The following is a 27207-nucleotide window of genomic DNA, read 5'->3' as shown; positions in this document are numbered from 1 at the left end:
AATCGAGAAGCTGTTGGATACTCCGGCCCAACATACATATCAATCAGATCTGGTAAACATTCCTCATCCACAGCGCTTAGTCATGGACTTGATTTTGAAAAATTACTTACTTTACATGAATTTGATGATATCACAAAGAGCGGTGTGGATAAAATTGTTAAACCAATATTAGTGTTGACGGTTGATGGTGGCCCAGACGAAAATCCTAGGTATAAAAAGGTGATCAAAGTTGCGGTACACCACTTTCTCAATCAGAACTATGATGGTTTGTTCATTGCTACAAATGCACCAGGAAGAAGTGCATTTAATAGGGTTGAAAGAAAAATGGCGCCACTTAGCAATGAGCTCACAGGATTAGTTTTACCCCATGACCACTACGGCAGTCATTTGGATGAAAGAGGAGTCACAATAGACACAGATTTAGAGAAGAAGAATTTTCAGTTTGCCGGAAACACTTTGACAGAAATATGGTCACACTTGACAGTGGATACATTTCCTACAGTGGCAGCATACATAGATCCAGAAGAGTCTGAACTCCTTGAAACTTCTCTGCTCTCAAAAGATTAGCGTTGGCATGATATTCATGTGAGAACTAGCCAGTATTTGACTCAGATCGTTAAATGCATGGATGGTAAATGTTGCTCAAAGCCAAGAAGCTCGTATTTCAGCGTAATAACTGATAGATTTCTTCCTCCACCTTTACCAGTCGCCCAAACAAACTGTGGACTAACAATACCTGAGCGTTCAACAGATGGCTCTTCACATAAATTTCCATCTCTTTTTGTTGCTCAAAGTATAAAAGTGGATGAAATCCTTTCCCGCTCTTCAAATCCTTATCGCACAATCCCTTATGATTTGTATTGTCCGTCTAATCAATCCGTGATCAGCGACAGGGTTTGTAAGAAATGTCATTCATACTTCTCTTCATTGGTTATGCTGCGCAATCATTCTTTAACTCACAAACAGGAATCATCAATTGTGCCATTACAGCGCATCAGGCCTCTGAGAGTTGCTGCACGTCGCCAACGTGAACTGATGGTTATAATAATTATTGCCAAAGAAATTAATGGTGAGAGTGTAGATTGGATAGAAGAGGAAGACCTTGATGTAAAGGGAATTCCCATTCCATACAGGAAAAAAATCAATTCCGTCACTGTGTATTCAATGAAGGAACATTTTAATTCTCCATGGGAGAATGAATAAGCTTAAAATTAAATATCACAACTTTTAATTTAGGATTGCCATATTAATACTGTTGTAAGTAGTTTTTTAAAATACTTCTGTTAATGATCTTGCTAAGATTTAGAAATATGAATGTATATAGATATCGTCGGTTAAGTATAACTTGTTACTGATATTATTATTTAATCGTTATTAATAAAATTTCTATAAAACTTGCTTAGATTTAAGTCAGTGTAAAAGTATTTCTTGTCCTATTTCAACATCCTCTTCGCTAACAGCAAAACACGCAATTTAATAATCTAGTGGAGAGTCTTTACTATTAAAAATCTATTACATTTATTTTGCTTGTGAGAGATGAAGTCCATTTTATAGGCTATAATGAACTATACCAGGAAAAGTAAAGGTCTGGGTATACTGCTGACATTTAAATAATTTGCATATTATACTCAATATATGGTTATTCTCACGTGTGTCGTCATGTCTGCAAGAAATACCTACATTTACATTAAGTAAACTGTATTACTGTTTACCTGCTGGTGCCACGAATGGGTCCTGCGCGCTCATTTTTAATGCTGTGTCAACGAGCGGTAATTTTAAAGGGATGAAAACACAGCAAATTTAAAACATAGGATAAATTGTAAATTAGGGGTGGGGGGGTGGGGTGGAGTGTGACGTCATTTTAGGAGGGGGGGTCTGAATTTTTGTGACGATGTGTGACGTAGGGGGGAGGGGGTAAAAAATGGCTTAAAAAGCGTGACGTCATTTATGGACGACCCCTAAGTGCAGATAACAAATTAATAAGTCGATTGATAAATGTATATACTAATAGAGGTAAAGATATCAAACTAGACGCAATAAATCAATAGACAGTCAGAAAAGGTTAAAATGCTTATTATCAGTGTTAAATTACTTGAGAGCTTGATTTATTTCGTAGCAATTTGCAATACAAGTAGTTTCTAATCTTATAACAAAGTTTTCGTTGATCTATCATCATAGCAGATGTTAGACCTATTTATTACAAGCATTTCTTTATCTTGCTTTCTCTGTCGACAGTCTGTCTGTCGTCATAGAACAAAAGGGCGCGCAAAATTTAGGGAACTTCCAACTGCTAGATTCACTTTAAAGTTGGCAAGTGGGTCAAGACTTGCAGACAATGCAATCTGACATCAAATTTGAATTCATTCAATTCCAAATTAATTTGTAATGAAGTAATTAAAATTATCTTAAATTAGTAGGCTACCTTGTGCTACAATTTCCTCACTAATATACGCGCGTTATCATGTTCGTTTGGTGTGCAGTGTTTTTTTTAGCCATGCAACTCCGTTGTATTAAAAAACTTTAAAATTCTCAAAAAAAAAAAAAAATGCATAGACACGATTTAATAAAAGCATTATATGCTATAATGCGCAAAAAGGAGAAAATAATCGATTTTTAAAAAATATATAATACTACTATTTAAATTATTAAAAAGAAAAGCGTGGTTATCTTCCTAAATATTAGTTAAAGTATCAAACGGATAATATAGCGACCAGCGCTTTTCTTTATTGAAATGTAAATAGTATTATATTATTACACATTTAAAGAAAATCACAAATAGGTGTGAAAATTAAACCATGTTTAATAACTATGGCACATATGTTCCTTTTAAAAAAAAAGGACTATACACTAAAGACACGAAGGGCAACAATAATCGTTTACTATACCGAATCAGGAGCGTTCACCGGCGACCCGCATGTTGCAATTTGGTGCTATTTGGCTCCACGGGACTTTGCTGTGAGCGCTATGGCACATACGTTCGTTTTAAATAATGTGATAGAAGATGTTGTAATATAGTCGCCCAGGCAGGGTGTGATTTCCCCGGGTTATCCTGTGAGCACTAAAGTGCCTACGTTAGTTTAAACAAGCACCTGAAACTATTATTATGGTGGCACACGACATTCGATAATTAAACCGAGCCAGGGACCTTACGCGGATCCCCTGCCTTAGTGTAACAGTCGACTCCCAAGAGCGCCCCTCTACGTCTCTGCCATATGGGCGATCACCAAAATGTTTTTTTTTTTGTGTGATATTAATTTAATACTCTAAAGAATTTCATACATCAAGCCCTGAGTAAAGCTGGTCGGTAGTGTAGGTAAACCCATACCCCAAAAATTCCAATCCGAGAAATAAAGAGCAGAATTCGTTTACAATTAAATAACAGATTGCTAGAAAACAAAGTCACACATCTAAGAATATGGGATTAGTAACGGAATGATGGAACCCTCTTAAAACATTATGTCAGCCTTTATTTGGAGACCGAAGTAACGCGAGTGATATGGCAAGCAAGTTCAAAAATTAAATCAAGCTTCAAACACAAAAATAGTTATTACTTTATTATCATACTTTATTAAAGAAAATAATTAAGATAATAAAATTTTAAAATAGTTTAACAAAGTAGGCCTTGTTCTAATAATAATTTTGAGAAGAAATCGTTTTTTATTTGCTTAGTAAAAGATTTGTTAAATAAGCTTTTTCGGCTCTCCTATTATATTATTGAATGAGAACATCTAGTCACGGAAAGGTTTAAAGGTTTGCCTATCATACACTCCTTTTTTGTGTGTCTATGCAACAGTGTGTGTTAGTTATTTTAGATGTATCACTGCTGTAGTCGGTCTGTTTTTATTTTTTTTTACAAAAATTGCTAGTCTATCTAAGTGCAAAGAAAATATTTTGTTATTTTGTTATTTTTGGTCTGATTGAGAGCCCTCAAAACGGTCTCGGCTCTAGCATTGCGGTTCAGACGGTATGGTGCTGACACGGAAAATGTATCAATACAAATATATTTCATGAAAAATATGTTGTTGTCTTATAATGTAAGAAGTAAATAGTTTTTTAAACAGTTATATTAATAAAATAAATATCAAGAATTAAAAATATAAATGATGTATAGCTTATGAAGCTAAATCAAAGATGAAAAAAAAACCTGAGAAAAAAAATCTTTTTTTTAAAAGATTACCTCTACGTCCATTGTCTACGTTAACTTGTTAGTCTGCCTGCATAGCTGCCAGACTGCTCTGCCATTCCGTATATGCGGTCACAAACCGTCTAATTCGAAATAATTTAATTTACTGTTTTTTACTTGAATCAAAAGCCAGTACGATTTTCCATAATGCCTGAAAATATTATAGAAATCTGTAGACTGATTAACGAGATGTAATCATTCATGTGCCTCAGACAATAAATTTGTGAACTCGACATTATCTGATCCATGGATCACCAGTACTGAAGATGTAACTCACACACACATAAGCAAATAAACAAATATAATGTTTACTCAGTAGTTGGAGGCTATAATTGGGGGTGCCATCGTAAACGATATTACTTTAAAAACTTCTTGGACTATAATAAGCTGTACAGTATGGAGACGCGTAAGTTTTTAAACAATTAAAAACAACATTACATTGCCTTTAATTAGATACAAATATTAATGATCGAGATTAAAAAGTAGCCTAGATTTTTTTTTAAATCGTTTGTTTAAATGGTTACGATGATATGCATCATACGGTGAGTTAGATTTTCAAGGAGTGTTGTTAGACGCGATAAACCAATCAGCAGAAATATGTCGACTGCTAGAGTTTTTTCCATTCAATTACCGTTACATAGGGCAATGGTGGCCGGATTAGTTGGCTCTTGTCTCGATCAAAACATTTTTAATGATGTTTGTGTAACCCTGATAAATTTCTTAAATTAAAGAAATTAAAGTTTAGAAAGACATTATATTAAGTTTTGTATTAATGACATGAATTTCACCCCCCCCATAACGTGAAATAATAGCTAAAATTCATTGTTACTTATAATAAAAATTTGTGACGGCACACCATTAGAACCCCTTCCCCTCCTCCTCACACACCGTCACAAATAATCTGGTGTAATTGAATAATACGCAAGAAATAAAAAAAAATACAAGTATGTGTTGTTTAGATGACCATGAAACGGTAAAAGAAACGAAAAAGCTGTCATTATTAACCCATATTATCCAAGGTCTCAAATGTTTGTAATTTTTTTTTATATGGTTTAGCTTTTAAGCACTGAATGAAGGAATGACTTTAGATTTTTTTTTAAATCAATACTTTTTTAAATATCGATTTTTAAACAAAAAACGTCCCATAAAACGAACGGCCCCATGTTTATTTATTGAAAAATAAAATCATTTTTCACGAAATATGGCTAAGCACGCGAAAATTAAGCTGTATATTGATTTTGTTTTGTTAGACCAATGATTACAATGTTTAGGACAGCTCAAGCGGCAACCTACTAACAGTTGTTATTGATATTAAAAAAGGGAAGCTACTGTTAATTAATTGAGAAAGGTTTAAATGGTTATAGGAAGCCCTAACAGTAACAGCTTTCAAAACCATATTTTTACTGTAGGCTTATGATTACTGTTGGTTGTCATTTGGCATTAGTTATAATATGAACAACATACTAAAATTAAATCACACTATTATAACTCCTATCACAAATATAAAAACAATATAAAAACACAATTTAGAATAACAAAGAAAGCCATTGAGTTTTTCTGATAAACTATGTTTTATCATAAGCATAAAAATATATGTATGGGCAACTAGGTTATAAGCGAATTAAGAAAAATGTTATACATCAGTTAGATTCGCAGAAAAAGAAAATATATTGATACGTTTCTAAGATGGTGTACCAACTGATTAAACAAAATATTTATATTAGGAAGTTGAAATGTTAACAGGTTTTTTACACAGAATTTTAATTAAAATGAATAAATTTATGGCTGAAATGTGTAAACAATAAGTAGTTTATTGTAGCTTATATTAACAACTAAATTATATGGCTTAAAATAAATTTTCTTATTTTTTAGTTGTTACACCACATTCGAAAGCAGATTTCATATATTACAAAGTCAAGAAAGGCGAATAAATTAAACATAAAGATGCAATATAAACAGGAAAATAAAGCTAGAGTGATCTTCCTATATCTTTTTATAAGAAAATATAATTGAGCTGTCCTTTACAAGGTAATCGTGCTTATAAAAATATAGAAGTTTGTGCCGAAAGCACTCTTTTTTCATTAAGATTGAAAAACAAAAGAAGAAAACGCTAGCTCAATTCAAGTTGAAACTGAATATTTTGCTATTGTTTTTTGTGCTAAAATTATATTTTAATGGCTCTGTTTTTAAATACAAATAATCTTAATACACTGTTCATTTTTTTTTAATTTGAAATAAATCGTATTTTATTATTCCTATTTAGAAAGAGTCCTTGAATATGCATATTAAGCTGGTGGGGTTCGGTACCTTAAAAAGCTTAAGAGCCTCTGTTATCAAACGTCACAATATTTTACAAATCGATTTACTTGTTTTGCACGATCACAAAATATACATTATATTCAGTACACAATAAAGTAGGGAGATGTTAAACGAAAATAAAAACTGTAGAATTCTAAATTATATATTGTTAATAATCACATTTCTGCATGTATATTTTTTGTAAAAAATAAAAACATTTTAAAGGCAAAAAGAAACATATTCCCTAAAACAATATTCTCTTTCAATACTTGAAATACTACAAGAGATAAACATTTGCTATAATGATTATAAGAAAACCAATTCACATCATCATAATTGCAACTGTTTTTTTATATTGCTGGTTGATGTCTATACGTAATGAATAATTTGCTCAGCTCTTTCTGTCTAAGAACATAAAGAATATCAGTTTCTTTAAACCAACGCCAATAGGTATTTAATCATTGCTTCTTTTTGTAAAAGATTTTAAAAGAAATTGAACCTCAGTCATTGTCCTTTTTTTGCTTTTAAATTTTCCTTCCCTGTTCAATTGTTGTTTTGTCAGAAGCTATTCGCTTTTTAAAAGATGCAAATGATTTTTTAAAGAGTTGTGCAACTTTTCAATGCTCTCGAGTTGTGTTCTAATCTCTTATTTGACTTTTTAGTTCTTCAATGCCATTTTCAGACTTTGTAGCCATTTCTTTAACTTCTTTCACGTCTTCTTCTAAACTCTGACACAGTGTTGATGCTGGTTCGTATTGATCGCAGATTGAATTAACATTTTCTAAAATGCCTTTAAGGTCTTCAACTTGAGCACAGTACAAAACTGATTCAACTGTAACTGTCCATAGTAAGACAAGAGAACCATCTGGACCTATTAGACCCGTGTTCTTGACCACGTCCAGTTCAACTTTCATCCAGTCGTTTGGTAAACAACAATGGCCTTGTCTAGGCTTATGGAAATAACTCCATGTTTCGTCAATTAAATGTTTTCTCTCATCATTTCTGTCGTCTTTAATCTCAACTTTCCAAGTCACGTTAGCCGGCCATTCAGCTCTAAAGCTGTGATTGTTATTTTGTTTGACGGGTACAATTCTAAATACAAGTACAGCAATATGTCTCCGTAAAACTTCAAACGCCCCATCCATTTTCCAAAATTGCTTAGTTTTTGTCTTGGGGTCTCTTCCTCATAATAACTCGAAAAACGTGCTTCAAATTTGTTAATCTTTTGTGTATAATCCAGCTGGCAATGAGGAATGTTGTGGTTGCTTGTGTCTTTTATATACTTCAGTGCCTTTGCCGATTCAAGTTTTAGATTTGTTAACCCACTTGGCATTTTGTACCCTATTAAATATATCTGAGTAGAAAAAGCAACAGAAAATTACATTAAATATATATTAAATAATACATTACAAAAATATTTCATAAAACATAAATATGACATAAAACAGATCACATGAGTTAAATAGCATGTAGTTTAAATTAGCATTGGCCTAGACAGGACACCCTAACTGTAAACCACCAGTGTTTCATTAACTGCGCCTAACTGCAAGAAATATTTGGGAATCTGATATTTGACTTTTGAAATAAATAGACCAAAATACTTCGAGAGGATTGACTCAACAACTCGATCAATATTGCACGCGATCTGTTGCATTTCCTAAAGAGTGCTGGGCACGCTCTCTAGTTCGTTTTTGTAGCAGCCCAAGTGCTGGGACATGGGGAACTCAAGGCACCCAACTGTACGCTAATACAAGGGCTTGGACGGACGCACCTGGTTAGATTATTTAATCAGTTGCAGTAAGCCATCGTATCCCTACGTTGGTGCGTTAATTAAAAGAAATGTAGGTCGCTTTGTGCACTTAAAGTCCCTGAAGGAAATACCTGGCGCTCTACGACAACTGATGCAAGTAGTACACCACACCAGTGCAGGACACACAAACAGCTCATTCCAAGAGTTGTTGAACCATAGGAACTAAAACTCTGGACGTCCTATCACACACTATGACCTCAGATATATTTGCATTATTAATGAAGTTTCGTCAAATTAACTAAAATCATATTAAAATTGTCGTGTACTTAGACAGAAAGACAGATACTAACACACTCACACGCATATACACGAATAAAGATATACAGGCCAAACTGAATAACTAACCCAAGAAGGGTAAAGTATCAAGACTTATCAAAATCTCGATTTAGATTTTGTACATGATAATGCTTCCTACACACTTTGTGAATTAATAACATACACATTTTTGTTACAAAAAGTATTGGAAGCTACACAGTAACTAATATCAGTAATTTAACTGTGCAAAGAACAAATTTAGGAGGATCCATCGGTATGTTCAAATGGACCTACCTCACCGCCTAACCCTGTTACTAATCTAACACAAAACGTCTTCGGCCTTACAAAGACAAATCAACGGGCACTTAAGTGTGACACACGTTACTGACGGCCAGCAGCCTGGTGCTGTGTTCTTTAAGCATGATGAACATTTTTAAAAATAGCAAATACTACTATGAACTACGTAATCTACAATGTTCATATGTAATGGTTTTTAATCTACATAATGTGATATAGACAGATAAGTATTAAATAATCTTATGAATACAGCACTGTTAGCAATAAAACATAAATAAATACTATACATCAGGACTTACGTCATAAACGAGCAAATTGCGCTATTCTTAATTAAATACAGATTCAAACAATTGGAACAGTAGAGTAAACCACTACTTAAAAAAACAAAACACACCAAAAGACTTGCGCTATTCTTAATTAAATACAGATTAAAATAAATGGCACGTAAAGAAAACCACTTCTATCAAAATTTAGCACACCTAACATACTTGCTCTAGGCTACAGTATCGATTATATTCATTTCGTTGTAATAAACGGATTTAGTTAATATAATATATTAATAATTTATTACTATTATGAAAGCTTTTTTTAGTAAACTTACACTAATCTTGTTAAATAAATTTTAATTTATACATCAATCTTTATTACAGTGTCGTTAAAAATGTATACGTAGTGATGACGTGAGTGCATTTTGTGCACGTCTGGGTTATCCACAGACATTGGGCGACTAGAAGTAGCATGTTTCAGCCAAAACTACGGAGCGGGGTCTGGTTACTTCGAAATTATCCACGGAAGAAATTAATCTGTACTAACTGTTTTAAAAACATGTGCCTATTTTTGCAACATCACGTTTTGGTAAGGCCATTTGTTGCCGTTGGACGTGTGTAATGATTTGCTTCTTTGAATAAATCATACGAGACAGCAAGTTCAGATTGAAACTAGTGAACTCTTTTTTATCTGCCTCATTGGGGCAACGTTAGATAGGCTAACATTACTATGGAACTGTCGAAATATTCTTTTGTCTAAGATTCAAAAAGCTTCGTCGGATATGTAGTGTAGATATATTAGAAAAAAATTGTTTTCCAAAAGTAATTCATTTTTAAAATTTAAATACGTAATGTTTTAGTTTGATTTAAGTTGCATTATAAAACTACTGTTAAAGCAGAGCCTTAATGATATGCTCTTTCTGACTAGTGTTTTCAACGAAGTTATTTTCAAGTAAATTTCATTGTAAATTTCATTTTTCGATCCTTTAACAAAACGTGATTCACACAGTGACCTATAGGTCTATATGATTTTTAGAAATACCTCAGTCAAAATGTAGAACTTTATGCCTGAATAAAAGTGTTCTGATACTCCAGTTAGAGAACCCCTATTCGACAACATATCAGGTACTGTTTATAGCAGACGCGGTGACCTACATTTAAAACCGTAAGCCCTCATGACTGAGCGTGCTAATGTCGGCCATTTTTTTTTATAAAATATAGGCCAAAAGTCTTATACCTTTTATCACGGTAGTGACGTGTATGTTTACTCTAGACGAATGTTTGCTACAATTGTAAGAGTATTATGACTAATGCTTTGAAAATGTAAGTAATCATTGAATGTTTATTAATTAAATGTTATAATGTGTTTTAAATCTTAAAATATAACGATAACTAGATACCAAACCACACTTTAGCCCATTAAGTGTTGATTTTATTTTACACCAGTATAAAATCCTCATAGGTGACATGTATTTTTTGATTGTGAAGATGTGTCCATTTTTCATTGTTCCTTCCCTAAAATTGGTTACCTTGTTGAAAGATAGAAGTGATTGGCGCATACATATTAATGTTGAGTTTACTAAAAGCAATATAGATCTACTTATTTTTTCGGGCACTCATTAGTAATTAAAGATACGTCTTATATAATGTTACACAACGTAAACCTATCCTTAAACTCCCTATGAAAAGGAATTTTAAATAAATGAGCGCCCAGATTGTTTTGTTTCATATTTTGCCATACAAGCAAATAACTATAGTAAGGCTACCACAAATCATTTTTTACTTTCTCGTATATACGAAGTATAGAGAAAGTCTTGTAATCGTGCAAAAAAAAAATCGAGATTTTTACAAATCTCGACGTTTTACGCCTCACTGATACGGAAAAACATAATTTTGCAATCTTGTCCGTATGTCTGTGTCCGTCTGTCTGTCTGTGTGTGTGTGTCCGTGTGTAAACACGATAACTTGAGTAACGTTACAGCTAGGTTGATGAAATTTCATATATAAGTATTTTATCCAGATCATAGATCCGTATCAACATTTGAGCGATTTCCGATAACCGGAACTGTTACTTTGCCTACTTTGAATTTTTCAAAAGCCTATAACTTGAGTACTATTTCAGATAGATAAATGACATTTCACATGTAAGTAAAAGATCTAATTCTCTACCTTTTGTTAAATTTTGAGTAATTTCCGGTGACCGGAAGTAGTTATTTACGCTACTTCCGATTTCTCAAAAAACAAATGTAATTTTTTTTTAAAGTACTAATAATATTGCGCACTATTATGCACTTTTTTATTTGGCGTTCACTTGGTGTGCAATTAATTTGTCTACGAGATTTTATTCCATTTTTAAAACTTTAAGTATTTAAAATGGATTAAAAATGATGTCTATAGCCCGAGTTCCCATCCCCTATTATTTTATATAAGAACATTCGAGAAAGTTTAGGGGAGATCACTCCCGGTTTATTTTATTTTATAGTGCGTTTTTAAAAATCTGTTTGTGAGATTTGTGAATATGATAAAAACGTTTGTCACAAAAACAAAAGCGAGATTTATTTTCTATGCACTTTATCTTGATATGTGGAGTTGGTAAATACAAAATTACTTTAAAATTGATAAATATTAAATTTTCTAGATAACAATGTATATTTTCATACAAAATTAAAATCTAAAGTGGAATACATGATTCCTATATGAATGTCCATTTGAGCTGTGTAGTATGTATATACATGTATAAATGTATATATATATATATATATATATATATATATATATATATATATATATATGTATATATATATATATATATATGTATGTATATTTATATATATGTGTGTGTGTGTTTGTGTTATAGTACCGACTTGTTAGTTTTCCTAGCTACTGGATCCTAAAATTTTGTAAATTATATCTCAATTTCTTAACACAAAAACAAACATAAATACAAACGCAATAGCTAAAAAAACCACAAACTAAAATACAAACTGAAACGCTCACGGTAACATAAACGCAACAAGAAAACACACATGAAATAGCTTTTTCAAACAAATGGCCGTGTATTCTAACAAGAATGCTTTCACGGAAATTTGGGCAATTCGCATTAAATTTTGAAACAAAATATAATAGTAATATCTAGCGAGAGTTGAATTTCTTTATAAATTATCTCCCCTGGCTTAATAATTATAAAAAAAAATGTAATTAATTAGGGGTCAGCTTGGCCGATTCAGTGAAGCTCATGGTAGCTGAACTGAAACGTCTCGGGTTCAAACCCTCGTGCAGATGCTCGTTAGCTGAGGACAGCCACTCTTCTAGGAGAAACAACACCAAAATTAAACAACTGCTGCCTTGTAGCTTGTTCTTGGTTGGACAAAGGCTATGGAAGCAAATCCAAAAAGAAAAACAAAAGCTGAAATCGGAGTTGTGTTAGAGAGGATCCCTTCCAACACTAAAATTAAGAACGAAGAAGTAGAAGAATTAATTCGTTTTTTTTCTAAAACTAAAAAGCTAATATAAGTTTTGATATTTGTTTATTATGTTTTAGCAATGTGCGTGTATTTAATATTTTCTTCACGTTCTTTTATTGATTATGAAAAATATTAAAAACGTTGCCAATGTTCAATCAATTTAAGTCCTTACATAAATTGGCACTAATCCATTACTTATAATAAGACATTACGATAAAATTCAAAAGCACGGCATTTTTTGTTGTTGACTTTTAAGGTTTTAGAATCTAAAACGATGAGGGAATGATGAAATGACGGACGGAAGGACTGACACACTACCAACAGCCGTATACATTAAACAAAATAGGAAACAATCGACAAGCGTTTCGGCAAATGCATACTAACCCTAGAATCTTTATTTTAGAAACGCATAGTAGGCTACATATACTCATTTCAGAAATATAAGAATTTTTTTTTTAATTATATATTTTCAGATTAAATTGAATATCCAACTGTATAAGAATGAGTAAGTCAAATCAACCAAAGCACAGCCATAGAAATCAAATTGTTATATTTCAAAAGCTGCAACTATTGGATCTCAGTGAGATCAAAGACAGAATTCAAACGCCTTTACATTCAATTAAAGGATTACAAGCTTACAGATTTCACGGATATGTTGAAACTATAAATGAAAATGTATTTTCACTTCACGTAGTACTATATCCAACTAAGGAAGATTTACTGAGTTGGCCGGTCACAGTTAAGTGCGAAGTTTCTGTAATTAACGAAATGACTGACATAGAAACATCTCTCGGTACTGTTTTAGTAACGTATGAAAAACATTCATTTAAAAACATTAATACAGAAATAGCACAAATCAGCAGAGACGCTATCCAACAATTCCTTTTTAAAAATGCCTTTGTTTTAAAGTGGTGCATTACTTTACTAGATCATGAACTGCCAACAGAAATGAAGAAGGAAACAAATGAGCTAGAGAAGCAGTTTCATGAAAATTTAGTTCAATTCGCTGAAAAGGATCATGAATTCAACTCACCAGAAACACAAAAAACTTTAAAGGAAATACAAAGTGACATAAAAAATGGTTGTACAGCTCATCAAAAGAATGCAGAAAATATAGACGAATTAAAAAGTGAACTTAACTATCTCCAGGAACATACAAAACAATATATTTCTTGCTTTAAACAAACTTACAGTGAAATCACTGCTGAATTAGGTTCTGAAGAAGATCAAATAACAGTAAAAAAAGAAATTATTGAAAACGAATATGATGAAAATGAACTAAACGAAACTAAAGTTGAAACTAAGATTGCATATTTTGAAAAGCTGCAGTATTTACCAAGTTCAAGTTTGGATAATACTTATGCAGGTAAGTTTCTCGTCAATAATATTTATTAATAATTAGTAACTTAAAATTACAAAGTATTTTTATTTTATTTTTAACTTATTATGTTTTGTATTGCTTATCAGCACTTATATAATCTTAGTCCACAATTATCTACTAACGATATTCGTTAGACTAAACACACATTATAGTGTTTTAAAACAATGCATGTTTCATATACCACCAAAGAAATAATTATAGAACAATGTCCACAAACCTCTATATTACAATTACCACTTTGAGACTGCCATAATTCCCATATAACAACACATTGGATCAATCTTTTTAAAAAAAATATCAACGTTTATTGTCGTTTTCGCGATGCTATATTAATTAGAATAGAAGACATTGAAAATAAAATCCAATAAAATAATTGTTATTGTTCTTCTATGGGCAAACACCAAAAACATTAATAATATGCAATCCATCAAAATTGTAAAACTATTTTTTACAGTTCCTTGCAAAAAAATTTTAAATTGTATTTGAAAAAGTTTAACATAAATTGGTTTTAATTTTTGTTTGAATACACTTTCTGGCTGAATTATTTGACATTTCAATTTTTTTTTAAATTTTAAAAATATTTGTGTAGTTCATATATGCGACCTTATTTCTACCGTTTTAGCTCTTCATAATTTAAAAATCCTACGCTGCGTTCAACGCTATTTATTTTATATTTATAACTATTTATAGTTTAGCTTTTGGACACTGAAAAAGAATAAAAAAATGTGCAATACACACATTGATGATACAGTACATTGATAACTAATATTTAAATATACTTATTTTTTACTATAAAACTAGAAAAAAACTAAACGCCAGCATATATTTAAATCTTTTTGTTTCAGGTACCGATAAAATAATCAACCTCTTACTGTTTGGATTGCCTTTTAGTGGAAAAAGTGCCACAGGAAATTCACTTTTAGAACAAAATGTGTTTAAAACAGGAAATTGCGGCGATTTAATAACAAACAAATTAGGAATACAAATTAATCACAATTTAAATAAAACAATTTGTGTTTTGGAGTATTCAGAACAAGAAATATACAGCGTTATTTTGCATGGACTAGGCTCAATGGATCGCTCATTAAGTGCAGTTGTAGTTGTTATTGATTACTTTACGATAAATTCTGTCCATTTAAAAGACAAAACTAAACACATATTGTGTCCGGAATATAGAACACTGTATGAAAATTATGGGATACTAGTTGTTACGGGAGGTGATAGTTTTGAACTTGACCATGGCAGTTCTTCTTTTTTAGACTTTTATTATAACAGGATAAAAACTGTACAAGAATTTGACTGCTTTTCTAATCGTGTAGTTCTGTTCAACAATACAACAAATTCAGTGGACACTAAAACAACACAAAACTCCGAATTACTTAAACACGTGGAAAATCTCAAGAAAACTGGACAGCTTGAACTAACACAGAACAATTTTAAACTTATATTTGTTAAGATGTTTAAGGCTTTTCTTTCACAACACAAGGACCTTTTAATTAAAGAATGGTTAAACCACCCTTTCTTTCAAAGAACAGACATTGAAGTACTCACGTTTATTTCATCATTCAAAGACCGCAAGAATAAACAGTTTAATTCCGTGTATAATATTGTAACAACATTAAATGAAATTAAAGGTAAGAATTAGTTTTATTTTCATTTTTAGTGTATGCTACATCGTTTTCAATATGGAAATATTTTGCTTAGTACACAAACGCTCATTTATCAGAACACCACCCCAGCCAATTATTTTTTTTCCACAAATTTTACAACGTACAGTATAAACGTTCTATTTGTACCCTCAAAATATTATGACTTGTGAATTCATTATTATACAATGTAAATTATTGATACTAAAACATTCATACTTGAGAAAATGTAAACATTATTATTTACTTTGTCAAGTACCGTTTTGTGTATAGCAAATAAATGTTGCAAAATATATAGTATACATACATTTTTTTTACTTTAACAGGAAAAACTAAATTTCACTACGACCTGATTTTGTTTGAAGACAGTGAATTTGTGAATAAGTCCATGGTTGAAGCGTTCAACAGCATCTCCTGTTTAAAAATTGACGTTATAGGATTTGCTATCAATTTGGAAAATTTATGTAAGCTGTTAAAATCTAGACATGATGCAGTGATTTTAGTTACATCATTCTCAATGCTAAAGACACTAGACTTGCATTTAGCTCTCAAAGATTTTCCGGATTTTAGTGAAATCAAAAGGAAATGTATATTGTTAGTAACTTATGACCCAGAGTTTGACACAGATGTGGCAGATTCAGATATTGAAATTTTATGTAAGTCACAAGGGGAAGATTTCAAATACTTGTGGACACAATGTGAACACAGAGCTGTTCTGTTTGATACAACGACAACAGATGTTCTCACGAAAACGGAGCAAATGTTGAATCTACTGAAATGTATCGTAAAAGTCATAACTTATAAAACATTTGAAGAAATCGCCCAACCTTACAAACTATACAAAGGTATGGCGTAGTTATATTTTGATACAACAAAAGTAAAATACTCACATTGCTATTTATTTTATACATGTATGTGTACATAAACGTATAAGTAACATAAGCTTATAAGTATTAAATACATTTATAAATCATAAACAACTCTTATGCAGATGATTTCAACACTACATGGAAACAACTGGAAACCTCTGAAAGTGGTGGAAGCAAACATATGTATGTAGAGTGTGGAGTATATATATATATATATATATATATATATATATATATATATATATATATATATATATATATATATATATATATATATATATATATACATTATTACAAATAATAAGTTTTTTTTTCTAGTAGTAACAATTTTTTTTGTTTTTATCTTATTTTCAAATAGTGTATAGAGAAATAACATACATTTTATGCCGCTAAATGAATGATTTCTTGTTGGGTGTGTAAAGATGAAAGTTAAATATTTTTTAACATACACACGTGCTGTTAAACTTTTTAACATTCCATTACTTTAAGTTATGCTATACAATTGATTGATATAAATAATAAAACCAGTTTAAATTTTGCTTTAGAAAATTTAATTATTCTAGAATTGTTTCAGCATATGCATTTAAACATTTGAAAATATTTGTTAGACGTTGTAACAATACACATAACAAATAGTACGGAATTTCATTAAGCTATTGATTTTATTCTTTTTCAAAGTGATACAGACACAGAAACAAGCCATAAGAAACAAAGGAGAAAACATCGCCTCAGCAAATTCACAAAGATGAAAACTTCCATCGACAGAGATGAACTGAAAAAGGAAAAGCATGAAATAGATATGGAAATAAAGAGACTTAAAAAACAACATTGGGAAATTAAGATAGCTAAACTTCAAAAACGTCGAAAAGTTAAGAAGGAAGAATTTAATAAAGAAGAACTAGTGGAAGTTTCTACCTTAATTCAACATCAACACACTATCTGAAAATAGTTCCAGAGTAAATAGTTTACTTCGCCTTAACAAATACATTTTGCAACTGTTTCTAAATTTCGTAAAAATGTTTTGCATTAAATCCTTACTCTTCTCTTTCTGCTGAAATCACTAGAAATCAAAAAAGCATAATAAAACAAATTTGATTATTTAATATTACTTTGTCAAATACCAATAACAGAAAAAGACACTTGTAAATAATTCTTCAACTGTTATGTAATTCACATAAATAAAAACGAAAAGAAAAAGTTACAAATTGTGTGATTGTGTTAATGACTATTTCACAAATACAAGTCCAACATATCGAAGCATGCAAAGAATCATAATCGCAGTTGGCATGGGATCAATGGGTAACAACTTGATCAATACATAAATTATGGATTCATTGTTTAAGTGGTATTTGCAGATAATTTATAACAAAAAACATTTGTTTATAATTATAACAATTTACACGTAATTTTTTAATAGACGTCAAATTACTATAAATTAAATTTAGTTAGAAATTTTCCTTACCCTTTTAATACAAGAGCAGGCTAAGATGGGAAAACAAAACCAAACTCGGGAATCAGTTAATAAAATATTTTCTAAAGTGACAAATAATGAAGAAAATATGGTCCTAGGTGCTTTGACCACAGGTGATTTGACCATAGGGGGTTAGGCCATATGCGGTTTGACCACAGCGGAGCTTTGACCATAGGGGTTTGACCATAGGGGGTTTGTGGATAGGGGCTTTGTCGACAGATGGGCTTTGACCACAGATGGGCTTTGACTATAGTGGGTTTGACCACATCGGGGCGTTGACCACAGAAAGGGGGTTAACCATAATATATAGATTTTAAAATGAAAATTATTTATTGGTGTTTGATTAAATTTATGACACAATTAATACGATTTTATACATGTTTCCTGAGAGTCCATTAATAGAAATTAACATGTACTAAAAAGAAGTCAAGAAAGATATTTTAGTCTCCACAAAAAGGCTGGTGCTAGGTTTCATAGATTTATTTTAAATATAAATGGAACACAAATAATACTACATATAACAAGTTTTACAAATAAATAATGTAGATGTACTTGGAAACACATAAATATATAAGATAACAAAGGATTAAAAAATGCAAACAGTATAGTCATAGTCAAAAAAGTAATACTAGTATGGTCAGATGACTTGTAAGTATACATGATGAATTAACATATTTATATCCTACAGCAATTTTAAATATAATTACACAACTTTTATAATTAATCCTTACAATTTATGGACAATGCGCTTGTTAACAAACGCCAGCATTGGACAAACCACCTGTGATCAAAGACCCTTTTTGATCACAAAATACCTGTGATCAAAGACACTGTATGAACAAGCAAATATCTGTGATCGAAATCCTACATGGACAAAACACCTGTGGTCAAATGCGGACACAGCGCTTGTGATCAAACACCCGTTGACAAATCACCTGTGATCAAAGAAACTCTGCTGAAAAAACACCTGTGGTTAATTTCCTATCGTCAAAGGCCCTATGGTCAAAGCCCCGTAATGGTCAAAGCACCTGTGGTCAAAGGTCCGCGCACCGAAAATACACATACAGACCAATGTAGTTTGGCATTTGGCCTACAAAGCGCTTGTTAACAAACGCCAGGATTGGACAAACCAGCTGTGATCAAAGACCCTTTTTGATCACAAAATACCTGTGATCAAAGACACTGTATGAACAAGCAAATATCTGTGATCGAAATCCTACATGGACAAAACACCTGTGGTCAAATGCGGACACAGCGCTTGTGATCAAACACCCGTTGACAAATCACCTGTGATCAAAGAAACTCTGCTGAAAAAACACCTGTGGTTAATTTCCTATGGTCAAAGGCCCTATGGTCAAAGCCCCGTTATGGTCAAAGCACCTGTGGTCAAAGGTCCGCGCACCGAAAATACACATACAGACCAATGTAGTTTGGCATTTGGCCTACATAGACTCACATGTAGCAGGGAAAATATTAAAACGTTGCACAAAGTGTGTGACACAATTTGTATTGAAATCTACTGGCATATAATTGCATATTGAAATAAGTATCTCTAAGAAAAACACACACATATGTAAAATTGACTTCAGTTAAATCTACGAAAACATTGCATGTTGATATAAAATTTAAAAAAACAATATTCGATATCAGTTATATAATTCAAATTAGTTTATATGAAATTAATGAAACATTAGAGCAAATATACGATGATATGTCATGTGTATTAATTAGTAAAAGTATTGTTACCATTTCTGACCTGGCGGTCGATAGGGCGGAAGATGGAATTCATCTCCTCGAGTGCGTTGGTATAAATTACGCTTAATGTTAACAGTTCTATGGTTGTACGCCATTTCTCTAGACTGACACAGGCACCCATCACAGATTCAAAAAACGTGATTTGGATTTCACCCCTATATCTAATTATAATTTCCTGTTATCTGTCATGTGATCTACAGCCGTAACCCGCTGATGTATTGTTTTGAATGCCCGTAAAAATAGCAGTTATTGATATTAATATAAGTAACATAAATAACTATAATAACTATATAATGACTAAATATCTATAACATGTAGATTATCATATCTTGAAATCAGTTAAAATAATAATAAATTAAAAAATAACAACATTTTCATTTATTTTCAAGTCTTAGTTTTTTACCAAAACATTTTATTTGTTTTGTAACTTGAAAAAACAATGCTCCATCAACGAAAATTATTATTTACATAGAGGTAAAAATATCATATTATTTTAACATTAGTTTACGATGCAATTCTTTTAGTTCTACATATTCCAAAGCCATTTTAAATTTCTCTTTTTTTCCTCTGTAAATCATGGTCGTATCGAAGTACTTTAGACTTCAAATATGTTTCTTCTTTTTGTAATTTGTGCAGTGTGTAATTCGTAGATAAATTTCGTCTAGTTGTTTTGTTTCGACTAGAACAGAAGAAGACAAAAACAATCAGTTAAAAATAATTAAGCATGATTATAAATCAAATCACTTGTTTTAAAATATTAATTCTTCTATTCATCGGGCTAAATGCATGACTTTTTTGTGTGAAAAAATAATTGTTTTATAAAAGAAAGATGTGTTTACATTTTAAATAATCTTTTTTCAACTTTCAGTCGCTTCAACAATACTGTTTGGACAAGCATTTCATGCTCTCTCTTCAGATGTTTTATCTTCCTTATAATGGGATCTTGTTTTTGCTGTATGTTTCTTAGAATAATTTCATTGGGTACTGTTTGGTAGCGTGATCTAAAATTAAGAGCATTATTTAAATGTTTAGAATTATAGTGGAAAAAACGACCGAATAGTATTACACACTCCCCAAATAATAACAAAAACGACTTTTAAATATTACAATTAATTAGGGACAGTGTAAATCTGAATAACATTTGACAAATAAATGTATGTTTTTCTCTTATATTGAGTTTGTAATTATGTGGAAACAGTGGCGTAGCTACCGTAAAGCTAGCGTAAGCAAGGCATAGGGGCCCAAGGCAAATAGGGGCCCTTTTCCGTCTTAAAATTTTTCAAAACTTTTACATTTAAATTTTTAGATGTTACGAAACGATAATCAATACAAACGCTTACAAATGCAAAAACACATATGTTCCACTGCTGGCAAGGAAAATGAAATAATGAAAAATACTTAAATTATAGTAAAAGTAAAATTAAACAACATAATCATATTAAGCAATTGATTCAGTATGTCTGTCATTCTGTCTATAGACTGACAAACAGACCGTCTGTCAGTCGTCGGAAAGGTAGGTTGGTCGATATGTCGCTTCGTCAGTCCGTCCGTCTCTCTTAATTTTGTCTGTCCGTTAGTACGTTCATCTTTCCCTTTGTCCGTACGTTCGTCTGTCTGTCCGAATGTCTTTCTTTCTGTTTGCTCGTCTTTCTGCCTGCCTTCCTGTATAAATGGTTAATTAGCTGGCTTGCTGGCAATGTGGCAGGTACATTTTACACACTTGGATTATCGATTAAATTCAACACCAAAATTTCAACACAAAAACTCTAAATGGTAGCTTGCTATTTAATCGATATATCTTGTTTGTAATCGGCTCTGCGTAAATGCTTGCCGGTCCATTGGGGACGTGTTGTGGCATGTGCATACATTTTGCAAAACCAAACAGTTTGATTTAGTATTTAGCACAATGGACAACACAAAGTTTGACGAAGGCATGCAATGATAGCCAAATATACCTTTTGCGTTTTTGTCAATTTTACTATTAATGATGCTGTAAAATATATAGACCTAAAAATTGTCGAAAATTCAATGCATACAAAATTAATGTTATAAAAGTAGCAAATACAAACAACCGGAAAATATTTGTGTGTGTGTTTAAGGCTACATTTCTATTTATTTGTAAGAAGCTTGATTTGAATCCTTAGGTCTACACTTTAGTAAAACAAAAATGTCCTTATTGTATAAAAAGTATTTTTTTTTTGATTTTTACTTAAAAGTTTTCGGATGAAATTCTAAAAAAAAATATATCTTTTAAACCACATTCTCAACGTATGCCATTTTTTAATTTGTTAGTTAGAAAATATAAGTTTCTTTAAATTTTGTTTAATGTGGTGCCACTGGCTCACGTTTGAGCATTAACAAGTAATGGTTCAAGGCAAAATATTTTTACGAAATGTAATAACTGTTGCAATGTTCATTTGTTAAGGCAATGTAAACTTTTTACTCTGAAACTATTTTCAGGTCATGTTATGATGTTGAATTAAGGAAGATACGTCCACTAGTTTTCCTTTTTCAAATTCTTCCTTCTTAACGGTGCGGCGTTTTTGAAGTTGTTTTATAAGTCTCTTTATTTCCATATCTTTTTCATGCTTTTCGTTTTTCAGTTCATCTCTTTTGATGGATTTATTCATCTTTGTGACTATGCTGAAGTGATATTTTCTCCTTTGTTTTGTAAAGCTCATTTCTGTGTGGTGTATACGTGCAGCACTTTAAAAAGAAATGAAATAGCTTGAAGATATTTTGTTCCTTTGTGTTCTCTTTTCTTTGTGTATTGTTAAAACCTCTATCAAATATTTTCAAACAAATGTATTGAAACATTTCTAGCTTAGTTATATTTCCTAAAACAAATTACGTATATGTACGTACTCAATTAAAAAATGGTAATGTAAGTTTAGCATTGAGTATGAGGTGACCAAAACTCTGTATCATGTCCAAATTTTACGAGCTCACATAAATCTTCCAAATTAAAAGCGAATCGTATAACTTCAGTTTGTAGATAGGAAAAGCTGTTGAACTCTTCAACAAAGGACTTACTCACAAATTTACTGTCTTCAAACAAATTCAGGTCGTAGTGAAATTTAGTTATTCATGTTAAAGTTCAACATTGGTTTACTATAAACAAAACGTTTCTTGACAAAGTAAATAATAATGTACTCAAGTATGAATGGCTTTTTTTAATCGTTTACATTGTATAATAGTGAATGAACTTGTTTTATCGACTTGAAGGTAAAAACAGATCGTTTTTACAAGCTTTTATTTAATTCACTTCCTCTGTCTGTCGTCAGTCGTCAGTCGTCAGTCTAGACCGAAACGCAGGAGTGAAAATTCAGACCCTTCTACTTGACCGATACGATTCACAGTTGGCACGTGGGTCAAGACATGAAGACAATGCAATCAGAAATTAAATTTGACTCAATTAGATGCCTAATTAATTTTTTTATGAATTAATTACAAGTTGGACCGAATTAGTAGGCATGTCTATCCAACCACACCACACGCGTCATCACGTTCAATAGCTGCGCCATCACGTTCAATGGCTGCGCCATCACGTTCAGTAGGGGCGCAATGGTTTTTAGTCATGTAACACTATTGTAAATTAAACATATAAAGTACTGAAAAAAAATTTCATAAAAAAACGTTTTAATAACAAGCTTTTATGTAATAAAGCACTAAAAAGTAGAAAATAAATTATAGACTACTATTTAAATAACTAGAAAGAAAACCTTCGCAAAAACTAGACGTAGACGCTAAATCGCTAAGATCTAGATTTTGGCTCTATCTACTTTAGAATCTATTCCAAAAATAAATTTCTATATCAAACTATTTCAGGCCTTAATTATTATTTTATAGCAATCTTTTAGCTATGAAACAAGCTAATTTGTGATACAAAAAAATAATTTGAAAGAATAGGAATATTCGCGTAAGTTAATCTTTTTAAATACGACTTTCATTCTCCATGTTTTATAAGGTGTCTAAATAGCTGAGATGATAGTGTACCGAGCAGGTGGTGCGGGATCGAGACACACCAAGTAAAACTTATTTTTTTTATAAATGTGAATCTTCCAATTTTCACACGTTTTCTTTAACTTGCTTTCGCGTCTGTTTGTTTGTTTGTTTGCTTGCGATCAAAATTTCGGGCACTTCCCAGTTAGCTAGCGCGCTGAAATTTTCATAGAAGTTTTGGTTCTGATGACAATACAATATTCAATTATTATTATTACTAAATTGGTCCATGGAAATATTTTATTGATCATTTTAGACCCCTTTGATTTGTACAAAAAAGGGACATAACCTAGTAATTGTAATTTGATAAAACAAGGTTCGGTACTTTCCCTCTTCTAGTGAGCACGCGATTGGCTGAGTAGTTGTCACGCGGTGTTTGTGTACAAACCTATGCAAATCTGACTGATCAGGAAGTAGAATGTTGATGGTCGAATGGTTTGCACGCGAGGGCAAAATAGTGAAACGGCAACACAGAAGAAACGTTGATTGGAAAAGACACGTGTTTTTTACGAGTTGTCTTCGTTTACCAAAAAAAAGTGATTGCGAGAAGGTAAAATCGATAGCAAGATTTGAATGCAAACAAACAAAGACTAAAAAGTAGAAAATAATTATCATTAAAAACGTTTTTAAAAACCCACGTTTTCTGATTGAACTAAAAAGTAGAAAATAAATGCTATACATCACAATAATGCAAGCGATCACTCTACTATAAACGATCGCAAACTGCGTGCGCATTATGACAAAAAATATACTTTTTGTATATATACCGAGGGGTCTACGCCACTGTCCCAGTTAATATTCTAACCTTGGTTAATTTTTCTGATTATTGTGATTATTATGGAGTCACCCCTGCGAATTTGAATTTTTTTTTCGCAGAAACCTCCCATGGAATATTCTTAACAACTTCCCAAAGTTTCACGGCGATGTGATAAGAGGTGTGGTAATGCATAAAAGACACACAGACACACACACACACAGACACACTCACATATACATTGCTTATATATATATATATATATATATATATATATATATATATATATATATATATATATATATATATATATATATATATATATATATATATATAGATATGCATATATAATCCCCACGAAATGGTTGGTTCTTGTTTGTTGTGTTTTAAGATTTAAAACACGTTGTAACATTTAATCAATTAACATTTAAAGTTTAAAATTTGGATAACTTCTTACCACTTAAAAGCATTAGTAATAAAACGTACACTAGTAGCGACCATTCTTCTAAAGTAAATTATACACATCACTGCCGAGATAAAACTTTTTAAAAAGTTGGCCTAAATTTTGAAGAAAAATAGTCGACATGAGCACGCTCAAGCAAATTAGGTCACCGCGTGTGCTAGCTACAGTACCTGGTATGTTGTAGAATAGGGGTTCTCTAGCTTGAGTAGCACAACACTTTTATTAAAGGCATGAAGTTCTACAATTTAATTAAGGTATTCCTTAAAAAATCATGAATAGGCCACTGTGTGAAACATGTTCGGTTCAAGGATCGAAAAAAAAAAAAGCTTAACAAGTAGAAATTAAATATATAATAAAATGTACATGAAAATAAGTCCAATTTAAACACTAGTCAGAAAGAATAGATCCTATTGGTTCTGCTTTAAAAAGTAGTTTCTTAATGCAACTTAAATCAAAGTAAAACATTAAAGATTGATATTTTTTTTTACTGTATCTAAATTATATCTTTCTTAATCTCAGACAAAAGAATATTTCACCCACTTCCATAGTACAGTTAGCTCATCAAACGTTACGTCCCATGGGGCAGATAAAGTATAGTTCATCACTTTCAGTCCGAACTTGCTGTATTAATTTAAACAAGGAAATCATTCACACGTCCAATGTCAACAAATTGCCTTACCCTAAATAGCGCGCCCTCTATTTCCGACACCAAAACGCGATGTTGTAAAAATAGGCATCGTTTTACAAAAAAGTTAGTACAGATTAATTTCTTCCGTGGTTGATTTCAAAGTAACCAGACCCCACTCAATATTTTTGGCTGAAACATGCTGCTTCTAGTCGCCCCATGTCTGTGGATATCCTAGACATGCACAAAATGCACTAACTTCATCACGTTGCTGAATAAATTAAAATTCTTTACCAAAATGATTGTAAGTTTACTAAAAAAAATTTTAACAATTGTAATAAATTTCATTGCGCAGAAACAGCAACTAAATCCGTTCATTGCATTTTTAAGATTAAAATTAATTCAAATTTAACTTGTCTTCTATCTAAAATACTGTTTCGTTATTTTTTTTTACATACTTCAATGTATATTTATACATATATATATATATATATATATATATATATATATATATATATATATATATATATATATATATATATATATATATATAGAAATATATATATATATATATATATATATATATATATATATTTATATATATATATATATATATATATATATATATATATATATATATATATATAAAAATATTTATTATGCTAAAAAAAGAAGCACAGGTTACTGACAACTAGTAACGTGTGTCACAACTATGTGCCCGTTGATTCGTGTTTGTAAGACCGAAGACGCTTTGTGTTGCATTTGTAACAGTGTTAGGATGTGAGGTGGGTCGATTTGAACATACTCATGGATCCTCCTAAATTTGTTCTTTGCACAGTTAAATTTTACAGATAGTAGTGCAGGTGTAGCTTTCAATACCTTTTTTTCAAAAATATGAATTTTATTAATTCACAAATCATAGAGGAAGTATTATCGTGTGAAAAAATCTTTACACCATCTTGAATTGGAAAAAATAAATTAGTTATTCACATTTGCCTTTATATTTGTATCCACGTATATGCTTGTGAGTGTGTGTGTGTGTCCGTCTGTCCGTCTGTCTGTCTAAGTACATAATACATTTAGTCTGATTTCAGTTAATTTGACAAAACTTCATAAATAATTCTAAAATATATCAGCTCAAAGTATGCTATAGGACGTCCCGGAATTTAGTCAACACTTGCGGTGAGCTGTTTGTCCTAAAGGCCTACTGATTTACATTTGTAACAACGTTAGGCTGTGAGGTATGTCTATTTGAACAAACGCATGGATCCTCATAATTTTTTTTCTTTGCAGTTAAATTACAGATAAAAGTGCCCGTTAAGCTTTCAGTACTTTTGTTTTAAAAATATGAATGTTATTAATTACCAAATCATAGAGGAAGTATTATCGAGTACAAAATCTTTACATCATCTTGAATTGGGAAAAAATAAATTAGTTATTCACTTTTGCATTTATATTTTTATCCGTGTATATGATTGTGAGTGTGTGTGTGTTTCCGTCTGTCTGTCTAAGTACATAATACATTTACTACGATTTCAGTTAATTTGACGAAACTTCATAAATAATTCTAAAATATATCAGGTCAAAGTATGCTATAGGACGTCCCGGAATTTAGTCACTTGCGGTGAGCTGTTTGTCCTAAAGGCCTACTGGTGTGGTGTACAACTT

At 31.5% G+C, this 27207-nt stretch overlaps 1 protein-coding gene across 1 annotated transcript; it reads left to right on the top strand.

Moving 5' to 3' along the window:
• Window positions 1-13661: 13661 nt before the first annotated feature.
• Window positions 13662-17585, top strand: LOC131927662 (uncharacterized). Its single transcript, XM_059283418.1, has 5 exons — window positions 13662-13939; window positions 14800-15588; window positions 15927-16445; window positions 16592-16652; window positions 17148-17585. Exons 2-5 carry the CDS (start codon window positions 15027-15029, stop codon window positions 17410-17412), a joined length of 1407 nt encoding a protein of 468 aa, XP_059139401.1. The 5' UTR covers window positions 13662-13939; window positions 14800-15026; the 3' UTR covers window positions 17413-17585.
• Window positions 17586-27207: the final 9622 nt, after the last annotated feature.

This window comes from Physella acuta, unplaced genomic scaffold (assembly GCF_028476545.2).
Source record: "Physella acuta isolate Inbredline_101_S28 unplaced genomic scaffold, ASM2847654v3 ptg001426l, whole genome shotgun sequence".
NCBI lineage: Eukaryota > Metazoa > Mollusca > Gastropoda > Physidae > Physella > Physella acuta.
Note: the sequence above shows the minus strand (reverse complement) of the source record. Positions and strands in the feature narration are given on the sequence as shown.